General features: G+C 39.0%; 1 protein-coding gene across 7 annotated transcripts in view; it reads right to left on the bottom strand.

The window, feature by feature from the left end:
• Window positions 1-14,060, bottom strand: part of ELAVL2 (ELAV like RNA binding protein 2) — a gene marked incomplete at both ends in the record, with an annotated part of 54,375 nt that extends 40,315 nt beyond the window's left edge. For 2 of the 7 annotated variants that reach the window (XM_082337479.1, XM_082337480.1), the window contains 2 exons: window positions 11,279-11,519; window positions 13,974-14,045. In XM_082337479.1, coding sequence (XP_082193605.1) covers window positions 11,279-11,519; window positions 13,974-14,045 — 313 coding nt within the window. Of the gene's footprint in view, window positions 1-11,278; window positions 11,520-13,948 lie in introns of all 7 variants that reach the window. The other 5 variants (XM_082337477.1, XM_082337478.1, XM_082337481.1 and 2 more) reach the window with 4 other exon arrangements.
• Between the last annotated feature and the right edge of the window lie 391 nt (window positions 14,061-14,451).

Genomic DNA, 14,451 nt, shown 5'->3' with positions numbered 1-14,451 from the left:
GCATCCAAGTAAAAAAAACTAGCATGACACTTGAACATAAATTCTTTTCCCAAACTTCACATTAACACATACTACTATTGGGGTTTGGTTTTGTTTTTCTTTCAGACTCTATCTGCTACTTAATCTGAGAGTTTTGAAAGACATCCTGAAATGTGCTGTGATGAAAAGTTTGAAAACTATTTCCCCCCCCCAAGGCACATTTCGCAAAAGTTAACTTGCAGTGTTGCTTTCAATCACGTGGCTTTTTTTTCTGGTCTTTACTGATGACTGAAAAACAGTAACAAGAACAACTACTAATCTGCAATATCAAGTAGTAGAAAACAAGATATTTCTCACCGTAGACGGTAAATACACACAGAAAAAGGATATGCCGAGAAAAGCTGACATTTTCATTACTTGAAACTGAAATATGTCTCCACAAAGTAATTCTTATAGGAACACAGCAAAATTCCTCTGGAAGGAAGCTTTTCTAATTTAAAAATAAGTGTGGTGGTGGGGAATAATCAATGCATCTTGCTACAGATGCAAGAACTTCACAACCGTTGTGCAGCAGCATTAGGCTTCAAATGCATTTCAAAAAGGGCTGTGGCTTAACCTGAATAAAGCCTTAGGTACCAGAAAGACCAAGAGGAAAAAAAAGCCACTTTTACCTTCAATAGCTCCAGAAACTCAGAAGACAGGAAAGAATTCAGACTACAAGTATTCTTCTGTTTTAGTCAATTCTACCAAATGCCTCAGATAAGAGAAGGTAAAAACAAAGTAACTGAAACAACTGGTCAATAGTGTGGAAAGCTTGAAGATAACATAGCTATGCCTTTGATAACTCTGGGAGTTGACAGATTTACAAAAATTCTTAAAGGAATCATAAAGTGAAATACAAGATCTGATCTGTATTTGTCAGTTATTTTCCCTTTTCATGTGGATTGAAGTATTATGTCACTAAAACTAGAGGCTTGCACATTTTTCTTCTGTTGCTTTCTACAACTTTCTACCTACTTCTACGCATGCTTGGCATACTATACCAAAAAAAATTAAAAAAATCCATAGAAAATGACAAAAAATCCATAGAAAATAGTATAATAAGTCCTTTTCTGCAGTTGTGCACAAAGAAACATGATGTCAGCCTGGCAAATCTGTATTGTAAAAACTGCCAGTTGAAGTGTACCATGATGAAAGAAAATAAAATGTAGAAATAAAGTGCTTTCATATAGCAAGGTAAATACATGAAGCTAAAGAAAGTTCCTTGCACATATTTAAGGTCTTGCTTCTATAATGCAATATACTAGCTGCTTCAATACATAATGGACCAACCATGAACCAGTTAGGACCATCTGCAGCTTGAAGTCTTATTAGTTACCACTTTGCTTGTGGTGGCTGAAAGGAAGTACCCACTTTCTGTAGGGATACCCAGGTCCTTATAATCCACATGACATCCTTGGCTTCAGGGTGTGCAGGTCAGTAACACTGCTACCCAAACTGAGGTATTCACTGAAACACACCTTGATTCTTATAAATATATTGCACTAATCTCACAGAACAGTTACCCTGAAAGGCAGTGATGCATACAAAAACCTTCAGATCACTCAAGGTCTTTTAACACACGCTAGTTTCCACTAGAATTAACATTTATTCAAACAGCTTGCCTCAAATCACTAGGACATAACAGTAATATACACCTACAAGCACCTATGAAAGAGTAAGCAGTGGTAAGATGCGCCAAACAGGCAGCCTGGGGACTCCCAAGGTGGAAGCAAAGAGCACTACCTCTGCTAAAAGCACACAAGATATCGTACGTCACTGGAGGACCAGTGCAAATTTGTAAGACCCAAGACTTTCATGGGCTTCTTGTAAGTTACTGCAATCACTGAGAAGAGTGAATTTGAATTTGTCTGCAGAAGATTGCAATAGAATGTATATTGCATTAATCCCCATCAAAAACCACAGCGCTTTCTGAAAAGCAGTGATTTAATGATGTTCTAATTCACTACATTCAGAGAAGTCCCTAATCATATTTAGCCTTATAAAAAGAGTTCCAGTTTTAAAACATTAAGTCCTTGCTTCTACTGTATATTGAGTTCAGCTCATTAATTCAGGTTAATATATGGATGAATAACCTGTTCAACCATTTTAAAAATAGCTTGTTTCCACAATGTCAGTAGTAAGAGCTGACTAACTGAGCAACTTCCTTGAATCCCTGGAACAGACTATGCAGGTTTAGTCAAACAGTTTTTTGCTACCTTTGTATTTGTAAAAGCAAAGCCTATAAAATTCTGAAAGGTCAAAACACTGCTCTGCCTGCGTAAGAGCAAAAAGCAAGTGGATAGAAGTGCAAAGACAATCAAGTGCTATCTTGCTTAACATAAGATGAACAAGTTCCTTCATTTCCACTAGCTTGCCTGACTCACTTCCAGGAGACAGGCAAAGTGCAATAAATTATGCAGTTTACTATGAAAAAGCACAGTAAATGCTGCTAAGTCCTTTTGAATAACATTAAATAGCAATATCCAGAACCAGAGAAGAGTAACTATAGGATACAATATTAACAGGCTTAAGACAAGTCTCCATTAGTAGTGCTCTGGATCCACACACACGACTTGTTTGAAAGCATAACTCCTTCAGGATTATTCCTGCAGTCCAGACAATAGGACAGTGCTCCACCCACCAGCTAAGCAGGCCGACTCTATGCTGTTGCACTTTCTTCCAACAAGCACACAAAAGTTCAAAATTACTTTTACCTCTGTGCTACAACACACCAAGTCCCTAGGCCACATCAGAGACTGCACTGTAACAGCTGCAGGGTTCAAAACATGGACTTATCTTGAAAATTAAAAATCTGATGTTAAGAACAATTCTCCCCCTCACACCCACCCCCAGAAAATCTATGCTTCAAAGTCTTAAGCAAGTTGCTCCAGAGAAGTGATCAGTCACCATATAGAAATATAAATTTGCCTCCAATCCCATTGGGTTTTTATTCTTGATTTCACATTTTAGTCAAGGTATGCACAAGTCATCCTACTGGCAAGATGCAGTTTGCCAGGAAATACTTTTTGTCCACATCCCTGCCCAAATCAGAAATTGTCAGGCTGCCAGAACTCATTCCTTATGTCAGCACACCATTAAGGAGCAGCTAGCAAGAACCCCTGCCTCTCACAGACTCAGCACACAACAGAAGAGCATCCAGCTTCAGCTAGCTCCTCCTTTAACTGCCAAACTACTCTCCCACCACGAGTGCACTCAAAACCTTGCAGAAACATCTGACAGATAAGAGCAGTATAGGACTGCAAACATCATGCATATTCAGAGTGAAGGCTGAGAAGGAAAAACAGCTTGGGAATTTCACAAAAATAGCAAACATCTTTTGGAAAGTGACAAAGTTGTAGTTGTCTGTTCAGTCATGTGGTCCTCCCTGTATCAGGCACTCGTGCTATATAAGCAAATACCTGGAATTCCAGCTACTCACAGCCCTACCATCCTCAAAATTTTCATTTTTTTATCGTGGGAATGTTTAAAACTTTCTACACTGTAGATAAACAGTCACTTTGCAGACTAAGCCACTCCACAGATATGCCATACTATTTGTCTCCTCTTGCTTCCTCTGGGACACGAAGAAAGGAAAACAACTTGCCTAGTTTTTTTCCTACCTCATCTCCACATACAGTACTTCAAGGCGGCAACAAGTCTAGAGCCTCAGCTTAAGGCTAAGTATATGACCATACTTTCTTCCCATATTCCTGTAAGGTTAGTTTAGATGCCCTAGAATTAGTCTTACCTTAAGGCAAGTGAAAGACTTAGGGTTGAAGAGTAAGCTAACACCGTTCAAAGCAACAGTGATAAGAGACTTGAAAGAAACTGCCAGCCTAGGCTCAACTGAACAATGAGATCACTCTGAAACCTAGAAGTTCACATATAGAAAAAGTCAGGAGCTTTGCAGTAGCACTGACAAGGGAGAAGGTTCTCAACAGTCCTGCTCTTGCCAGACATTAACATGGGCTAGCAGTTTTTGCATTGGTATGACGGAAGTAGAGAAAACTAGAGGTGTACAAGTTTCACATGTTCTAGATTCAAGCAGCCAGACAACACACTTTCTACTGCTTCCACTGAGAACACACTGTCTCTCCCTTGGTTACTAGAAGATTGTTGTAGAAGTCGCAGCAAGCATAAGAGCCATCACTAATAGATGTTTCACCCATGCTCTGCTGAGACAGAGCACCTACCCCACAGGAAGAAAGCACCTACCCCTTCTCCATCTCACAGCCTCAGTTGTTTAAGCAGACTACAATTCAGTATTGTCACCAGGTGTTTCCTCAGGCTCCACACCAGAGGAGACTACTGTATAACCAAGGATCTGACAGCAGAGTCCCTCCTAACACTGCACTGACTGTATGCGTATACATTGCATACACTAAATTATGACCAATGTTACTAGAACGATTATTGCTGTTAACAACATAAGCTTAACTCTGATGACATCATGTCCAACTCCATACATGTTTTCTATTTTCTTCTGTGACCAACCCAGAATCCTTTGCATTTATTACCATGGTTCTTCAACAAAAACAGAGAACATGCATGAGAAATTTCAGTATTAACAACTAAAAACTATTTCTGTATAAACATTAATTGCAAACATACTGACTACAGCTGCATCAACAATTTTATGGAAGTGTTCAACTTCTAGGCAATTTTTTTAGAACTGTAGTTATAGACACCTGCTGAGTTGTGTGCTGCATTTTGCATCTGCACTATGTGCAACACAGTCATGGGACAATACTTCAAGTATCTGAGAAATTAGTATCTGCAGAGGGCAAGATGAAATATCCACAGTTAAACAAGATAGATACACCTGTTTCCATAAGACTAAAGTTGACAGGACAGAAGGAGAAAGAAATGCGACCCCTCCTCTACATGCCTGTGCATCACACTGTACTATTTCTAGATTGTAAAAGTCTATGAATTTAAGGGTCACACAATAAAACCTGAAGAATTTTACTCTAAGAGCCTATAATATTGACCATAAAGAAACCCCACCACAATGTGACAGATTGTTACCAGCCACAGGGTAAATGGGAACACAGATTTTTGGGAAAAGGTGTGCAAAAGGATCAGGCTTTCAACTAACATGTAAGCTTCACAGAAAGGCAGTTGGATCAAGTTTGAAAAACAGGCCTATATAACAGTGATCAACAATAATGCTCTGAAATAGACTTTGTCTTCAGGTTTAGAAGGCAGGAAGTTTGACAGCAGGAAGCGATGCAAAAAGAAACCTTCAGGTGGGGAGCACCTGGCTCCTTGTACTAAATGGAACAGTCTATTACCAGGGCTTCACAGCTACACAAGTCTATAAATGTGAAATACTGTTCCAGGCTACATCTCTAAACATATCCTACCTCCTTTTCTAGTAGTACAAGCAGGCATGCTAAACCACAAACAGTCTATATATATGCATTATTACTAGTTCAAACACAGCTGTGTCAAAAAGATAAGAAAAACTGACTTTTCAACAAACAGGTTCTCTTTTAGAGAAAATACGTTGTGAATTTTATGAGCATATGATTATTATAATAGGAGAACAGTACAGGAGCTTTGAAGCTAAGCAAACTAAGAAATTCTCCCTAATTTATGACATCTGATTTCAGCTGCTCTCTGAAATGAAAGTCTGAATCCACAAAGTTTCAGTTTAGCTAACAACTCCACAAGTACTCCTGGGCAAATGATAAATAAACAAAGGCCTGAAATCATGGAGATTATTCCACGACATAAAACTAAGCATATATCTTACACGTGAATTTGCACTAAAGACAGCACACATTAAAAAGAAGTGCAGTCTTCTGTTTTGTAAGGACATCACATTCATTGTAATTTTTACCTATATTCAAGTTTCAGAGAAGTAGGTCTAGAAAATGCAGTTTGCCATACTAACGAAAGTGTTCATTTTTAAGCGGTAGCTACTACTGTCCCTTGCATTTTGTCAACAGCTGCTAATTCCATCTGTCTTGCACACGCAGAAAGCTTGTGCTTTTAAGTGCTTGAACAGGGGCAGTTCGATGATTAGACTTCATCCCATACATGTAAAGTATTTTTAGCCTAATTTTTATAATTACACATGCTTAACATTAGATTAAGTAAAATTTTATCTGCTTCTTTTAAATATGTAAAAGCACTTAAGAAGCTAAATTAAACAGCTATCTAGAGCAGCTGATAAGAAGTCAGTTACGATGCTTTGTTGAGACCGGGACCTCATACCTATTGTACAATTATATGTACAATTATGTTCATGTGGTAGTTTTGTACCTGGTACATACATACGTCTGCATTAGTCAAAAAAGCATGTAAGAGTTAGTATAGACTGTAAAATATCTGGGCACAATGACTCATTCCAGACAGATTTTCTGGTTAGCAAGTGAAGATAAGTGACATTCATGCCCCACTTCTCAGATGCTGGTCTCACTGATAGGATTCTCACATGAAGAGACTCTCGTTCAGCAGCCTTTAAAATCTTCATTAGTATCAAGGTTTAATTTCTCTACCTTCAGTAAAACAATACAACAACAATCAGCTATTTTAATTCTTGCTGAGAACACTTTCAGTGTTTTTCCATTAGCTGAGCAAATAAACTTTGCTTCAGCTACCAATGTTGCCCCCAACAGCAAGCTGTGCCCATGAACTGCATGCCTGGAGATGACCAGCAGGAACCTTCTGCAATTCACCTTTCTTCCCTACCTCCCTCACAACTAAACCCTTAGATAAAAACCAGTAACAGACAAGAAGTTTGTTGACAGTACACTGCAAGGAACTATAACCATTGGTTGAAACAATTAAGACATTTTAACAAATTCCACTCCATGGAAAAAGCATTACTGAAACTACTAGAACAGCCCTTTAGAAACAGGGCTTCAGACTGCTCACATGAAATTAAAAAGAACTCCAGAGTGCCTCCCTTCCCTCCAATAGGTTTTCTAGAGGCAGCGAGCTTAACTCATCTCAATCCTAATGTGTGCGGACAGATTCAAGGAATTAGGGCACTGATCTAATGCAGTCTTAAATGCACTCCAGCATTGCAGATGTAACTGCAAACTGAATATTAAATAACAGGATGGGAAATAATTTGGTTTAAATCCACAGGATACTCTCACAAGTATGCGGGTCAAGATGACAGTAGCTATCCTTGATCCCTCTGAATTTCAACATGTGGCATTGGTGACCCAGTATGTAGCAGGCTTCTTCATGTCTTAAAACGTACTAGTGGATCACATCAGTAGGGTATGGTCTGGGATTCTGACACTGCCTGCTAATATGGCCAGATAGGTTAGAATTTCTTGTTTTCTTCATCAAATAATGTTTCACTGCTGAGAAATGGTTCACCTGCATGTTTTATTTCATTCACCCATGCAGGTATTACCAGATCTTTTAGCATTCCTATACTGGAGCTGTCCCATCTGCTTGGCAAACAGCTCTTGGTTCCAGCATGTCATAAATGAAGTTTCACCTCATGAAGCAGGTGAAGAGAGCCAGGGTCTCTCTGTAGAATAGTAGTAGCCAGAGAATGCATCCAATACTGATATGGACCAATCTGAGTTAGACAGTCAAAGGCAGACCAAAGCTTTACCCCTTATCAATTCTCATTTGCAGTTTAGCCTGTATGAAAACATATTTCCATTTTTATGCTCCCCTAAACTTCTCATCAACTAAAGGTATTCACCAAGTATCTAGTACTCATAACAGTTCATTTAAGATGAAAAAAAATACTGTTTTAACACAGGAATTAAACCACTATAGTTCTGAAATTCATGCCATATCTCTTCCTTCACAGAAACCTCATAACAATCTCTGTTCTGAATTGTAGAAAGAAAAGGAAAATTTGCTTTTCAAGAACTCTCTATAGAAAACGTGAAAATCAGTAAGAACAGGACTGGAGCTAGAGCATTCTCTCCCCACCATCCACAAACACAAGGTAATCTTGCTCCAGGCTACTCAAAATCAGAAGTATTGCTCCCAACGCAGTTATAAGGTCAGACACCACATTCCTCAAGCTCAGTTATACTAAAACCTTTTGGAACAAGAGTAATGAAATGTTTTTGCTGGCAGGTAAAAGTATGCCTCAAAGCTGAGGAGCTGCTCTCTGAAAAAGGAGAAACACCAACTATATCCTCAATAGTTCCAACCCTGGCGTTCTCATCTACTAAGAATGTAATTGAAATTCAGAACCCTTCTTAGGCATCACTTTATGCTCTACAGAAGACATCACACCTTCAAACAAGAGGTCTGCAATTAAGTCTCGCTCCATTCCATTCCCAGGCAAGGAGTCTTTTGACACTAAGTAGCAGCAATTTGAACTTCTGGCACACAAAATATCAAAAACATCATTTAAGGATGTGGGCAATTTGCATATCCATCTTTAAGACCTTGAGGCTCACTTCTGTGTGCCTGCAGGAGCCTCTTAATTGGAAGAAGCATGTAATCCTCAAGCAACTTTAATAAGGAATGCTAAATATGAGAATTTAGATCTGCAAGACAGAAACACTTTGAATAGCCATCCCACTAACTGATCAAGTACCAGTTATATCTTTCTTGACCTTCTGTTCCAGGAGTGGGAACAGCTAAGTGAAGGACTTTTTGCTTCAAAGCACTGAAGTCACTACCTATAGAGAAGACAGGCTTGTTTTCTGCATCAACCAGCCTGCAGCTGAAGACAGCAAGGTGTGGCATCAGCCCAGTCTAGTTTCTTTGGCATCACCAAGCACATTCGGTGTTCTTCAGTGAAGAGCAGAGATTGCTTTGAGGTTTGGTCAGCCCGGAAGGACTAAAAGCAGTGGTTTCAGTAGCCAAGGCTAGCATACTGAAGCAGGATGCTTCACAGATTTAACCATTCCACTACCTAATGTCTTAAGAGCAAGCCACCTGCTATGTGAAGAAGTGGTGGTCATTCAGATCCAAAGGGGAGGCAAGGCAACCTCCATTCAAAGGCACAGAAGTCAGCCAGAGACTATTCAATAAGAAGGAAGCCAAAGGATCAGTGTCAGGCTTTAAGCAGCCTCTTCACTTGACTCATTTTGTGCCACTAAATGGTGCCTACCTCAGGGAGGGTAAGTGGTCAGCAATCACTAATTGAAATGAGCAACAGCCATGAAGCATGGCCTAGTGAATTCACCAAGACAGAGGTGCATGTTCTGGCAGTTGTCTTTTAAAAGTCATACTCTTCAGGCAGGATTTCCCTGTTTTGGGGGAATTTGCTTTCAAATTTATGAAGTGTGTGTAGAATAGTCGGTAGAAAAGATCAAGCCTTAAAAAAATCCCATTCTTGCAGTCGTAGAAGTACAGCATCACCTCTCTAGGCCCGAGTATGGATATTTCCCCTTTCTTTATAGTTTCCCCTTTGTAAGGTACCTGAAGTCAAGCATAAAGTTGACTGATACTGTACAGAGCTGAACTGCAGGAAGTCCAAGAAGTAGGGCTTTAGAGGACAACAGCCAAGACTTCTAATCAAGTGACCAATGCCAAAAACATCCCGTTATATGTAAGAGATTATTCTCACCATGCACAAGTAAAAAGCTTAGACACAGTCAGAAATGCCGTCTCCGGCATGCAGTGAGTGACGACAGAAAAAAGCATCCTCAAAAAAGATGGTGATTATTCACTGTTGTATCAGTATTTTCACTAATTGTGTACTAGCAGAATGCAGGTATGAGCACTGGCAATTAAACTACTTTGTATTATTCAAAAAAGGTACAGGCTCTGGCTAAAGTCAGTCTCACTGTGCAGCAGACTAGCTGGTTAAATTTAGGAGATTGCTAACTTAGCTCAATCTGCTCACCCTCAGCAGGTGCAGATGTAGCTGAACTAAACACTTGGGAAATACTCCCCTTAGACCTTTTTGCTGCCAGATTCTTGTTTAAGCATTGTCCTCATACCAATGACACAGCATTGTCTGTATCAATGTCGGAAAATGTGGCATAACTTCTTTCTGCCATGCTAGAGCAAATATGTCATCAGGACAAGAGAAGAAAGCATGTGCTGCATGCCAAAGACAAGTCCTGGGGCTGGTGCCGGAGCTGCCTGAAGGTTTTTAGGTCTTGTCCTCCACTACTCATGTACACAGTTGGAGAACACATCTCTCCAGCATACCCAAGCCATCAACAAAAACGTGTAGCATGGGCTGAAGCCACACGCAATCTTCGTCAACTAAAGCTTTTGTCTTCCCATTTCCCACTGTTGCTGCTAGGGGAACACTGAGTCACAAAGAAGTTTTTATTTAGCGTGAGAAAAATGTCCATGTTCTGCCTCTACCTTTTGGTAACAGTAAAGTATTGGCTTCCATCTCTTAAACCAAAGCACAGAAAACATGCAGCCTTGAAGGGGTGTAGTTTTAAACACACAAAAGCTAACTAGCACATTCAAGAGCTGCAACCAAGAACATAAGTTAAAGATGTGTTCTTGAAAACTGGGTATTTGAGGACTCTGCAAAAAAAAAAAAGCCAGGAAATAAAGTACCAAAGTCAACATTTCTGAAGAAAACTGAAGAAATTCAACATAAGTGGTACATCAATGTTTTTTAATTTGAGAGAGCTTAGAGTTGAAAAACGGAGATGAGACAAACTGAACTTTGCCAACCATCCTTTCATTCTTGTTTTAAAGTGCAAGCATCCATCTGGTAGTTCTTTCAAAGCTAAACAACTGGTCTAAATATATGCAACCTGTGCAGCAGCTGCTGCTGAAATAAAGTACTAACAGAATACATCACACTGCAGTTCATACTTGCACTCTCCAACAGCACATATTGATTCAAGTGTGCATCCTAAAGAAACTGCTCAAGTGCTGCAATGCAAAAGCAGATCTACCTACAAAGCTGAATAAATGAAGTACACCCTTTTCCCAAGGTGCAAGTTTAATTACCTGCATCCCTGAAAAAGGAAGTTTTGCATCAGCTAGGGCTTATGAAGTCATGACTCCATTCGAGTCAAATAAAACCTCAAGTAAACCTTATATAGATATCTACTTTTCCACATCTGAATCTTCCTTCCAAAGACTCTAAAGCTCAAAAGATTTAAATGCCCTGTCAGCATTTATAGCACTCATACAAACCTGGACGAAATGCAAATACAGACACTTAATTTTTGGGTGTAGAATCTAGATAATGATAAACCTAGGTTCCTTCTGACTAGCAACATCAGCATTCCTTTCTTCTGCCTTTATTCCATGATTTAAGAGAATTGCAAAACACTATCTGACAGCTTACTGCTTGGAAAATGAAGAGATGCAGAAAATCCCAAAATCAACATACCTGTTATTTTGTCCCTAACAAGCTTGCAGGATTCTATTTCACCAATGCTGCCAAACAGACTCTTCAGCTCCTCTTGTGTCATGTTCTGTGGAAGGTAGTTGACTATTAAATTGGTCTTGCTGTCTTCTGTATTCCCAGAATCAACTGGTGATGAGCAGTTGTTTATGGTGGTTGAACCATGGGCTGTGTTATTGCAAGTTGGTCCATTAGACAGTTGCGTTTCCATGGCAGCAATTACCTGCTGAAAAACACAGAAAACAAGAACCATCAAAATTCATATTTCACCATCTATTAGGAGAGTCCGGACAAGAATCTAAAAGACCTGTCACTATGCAGAAGTGGTATTGCCAGGGCCATATACTGCCTCTATATGCAAAAAAACCCCCACCACTACAGAAGTATTTTAACTGCTAGTCAAGGCAATACTTTAAAAACTTACAGGCAAATAAAGTTGTCACTAAAATCTTCTAGGAGCTCTCTCAATGAAGTCAACACTCAAAGCTTAGTTTCCATCCTCCCCCATTCCCTTCATTTAGTGGCATCTCAGCTTTCTGTTATAGAAGTTACCAAGCAGAATTGGCCTGTTGCAAGGTTAATCAGTTCTATTAACTTACAACTGATAACTGAAATTATATGAAATGCAGCTTCTAAAGTGATAGTATTTGGTTATTTTCAAAAAGAGGTGGGTGTTAACTGTATCCTGAGCCTATTTCTCATAAGCAATAGCAGAAAGCAAGATTAGTAATTTAAAGAGATACTTAGAGATATAGGAATGTGCTGGGATGGAAAACAAACTCTTCCTTGATAACCTCTAGGTCAACCTTCTGTCTCCAGAGGTTGGAAGTCGATTTCTAAATGCTTTTATTTGATTAAACTGACAATTCCTGGTTCTCACTTCTTCCCTCCCCTGCACCCTGAAAACAGTTAAATTTGATACTTCAACTTGATTTACTTTTAGACGTCAAAATAAGGGAGTGATCACCACTCCAGGAACTACTGTGTTTCACCTCAAAGTAACTGACTGTATGATTGGCAGATACAGCAGCAATCATTTGAAGAAGTGTCAGTACTTGCCCACAAGCTACCACATGTACAAAAGGCTCTCTGCCATCTCAAGTCAGTCACCAAATGGTAACAGTTGGTAAATACAGCGGATTTTTCATGGCAGCCTAATATCCAAGACTTGGGCAGCCTACACTGTTTGAGACCAACTATATAGGACAACATCCAACAGAAAATTCTATAAATTAATTCTCTAGTAATAAACATTTCAACACAGAAGCAAGGCTCATCAAGAAGTTCCACTAAAAACCAGCGATCACTGAAATCCAACTTCATACTTAAATTTCTAGGAATTCTCACACAAAAAAAGCTTCCTGTAAAATTGCAGTGTAACGTCAGAACCTCCAGAGGTTATCTGTCCTAACTGTCCTGTTCAAAGCAGCATATGCAATCAATGCATACCCAAACAGCTGATTAGGTCGACTGTACTCAGGGAATGCAAATTTGAATTTCCTAAAAACATGAGAGGGGATAATTTGAGTGCCTTAAACTACAATTCAGATATTCCTGGGAACGCATTTCTGTGTTCTGCATACAGAGGTATTTTCCAAGAGGTTATTTCAGCATAACGCAGAAAAGGGAAGATGCATCTATTAAGAACATTTACAAAAATGTGATCTAGTTTTCCTGAGGAGCTACAACTGGAACAACACTTTCTTCCCTTGTGACAAACTCCAAGGGGTAACCAGCTCCTGGCACTATGATGAAACAATTCTGCTGAAAAGATGAGAAAGTAGATGATCCCAATTAAGATAAATTACTTTTCAAAACACTAGTGTTATCTGGCAGAGCTAGTAGCCACAAATGCTGTGCTCTGACTGAGACTCTCTAGGATTACTTTTTTTCCTCCTCATTTTCTTTTTTCTCAAATTTAAAGTGTTCATTGATCAAAATTAGCAGGATTCAGCAAGGACAACAAACAATCCTCACTTAATTGCACATTTATTTTCATGTTCAGGTGGCAAGAATGAGATCCTAAGCCAACATTCAAGTGAACAGCTGCAGTAGCCTGTGTGTGCTGAAATTACAGCATTCCTCAGCTATAGAACCATCTGCTCTGAATAAAGTGATACTAATATATTTTACAAATAATGCATATTCCATTGATAGGTTGAATACAACTGTTCATAAAACACAAAGCACTTCAGCAGTTACTAAATATTTTCCACCCAGAAAAATAGTTTAAGAGATAAATTTACAGTTTTCAAACAATTTCTTAGAGTAAGACTTGCAAACATACTTTTAAAATAGTAATCATAAATACACAGTATACACGTTTTTAAAGTTACTGCAATTTAGTATTCAGACCATACCAAAACCATTTTAGTACAATACTACTCTTCAATTATCCACACCAGGTATTTTGAATTAGTACTAAGATCTAATTGACATTAGAAGAAAGGCAAGCCACTGCAGTATAATTTCCACAGGAGATCACCATATTATAGAAAAAGTTGTCATGGTACGCCAGTGTGCTCTAGGCTCTCACAGAATAGGGACACAACCTACAGCCTATAATGAAACGTAGAAGACAGTTAATGTTCCAAATGGGAGATTAAAGAGTTTGGTATGGCCTCAGCACTATTAACATGTAAAAAAGTAGCCTACAGAATTTAAGAAAAATCCCACAGACCCCAGTCCAAGGCTCTGCTGCCCACGAACCACTTCTAAGCAGAGAAGCCACATCACACAGTCTGACTGCCATGTTAGTTTGGAGTTGCCGTCTGCAATATGGACACAAAAAGTACCGTATGTTAGATTAGCAAGATAATGCAACAAATCAGTTTGTACAAATTTACAGTAATTGCATTTATATTCCCAGCACGTCCATGCAGTGTGGCTTAATTGGATTTGAGGCAATTCCAATCTAATCTTTCCAAATTCAGTTCTAAAGTTATTTTTCTTACATGAAATAAGAAGCTTATTTTTAAGAAGATTTAAGATAATGCAGTCTAGTTACCCCTGCATCTACCCTGGAAACTACCTCCAGAACCACACCATGTCCAAAAGGAACTATACCACAAAACAAATTTTTAAAACTTCAAGACTGAAGGAAGAGGAAAGAAAGAAAACGCAGTGAGTCAATTTTCCATTAGCACATAAGATGACCG

Source organism: Platalea leucorodia (assembly GCF_965183815.1).
Source record: "Platalea leucorodia genome assembly, chromosome: Z".
Taxonomy (NCBI): Eukaryota; Metazoa; Chordata; class Aves; order Pelecaniformes; family Threskiornithidae; genus Platalea; species Platalea leucorodia.
This window is presented reverse-complemented; position numbering and strand designations above follow the sequence as displayed.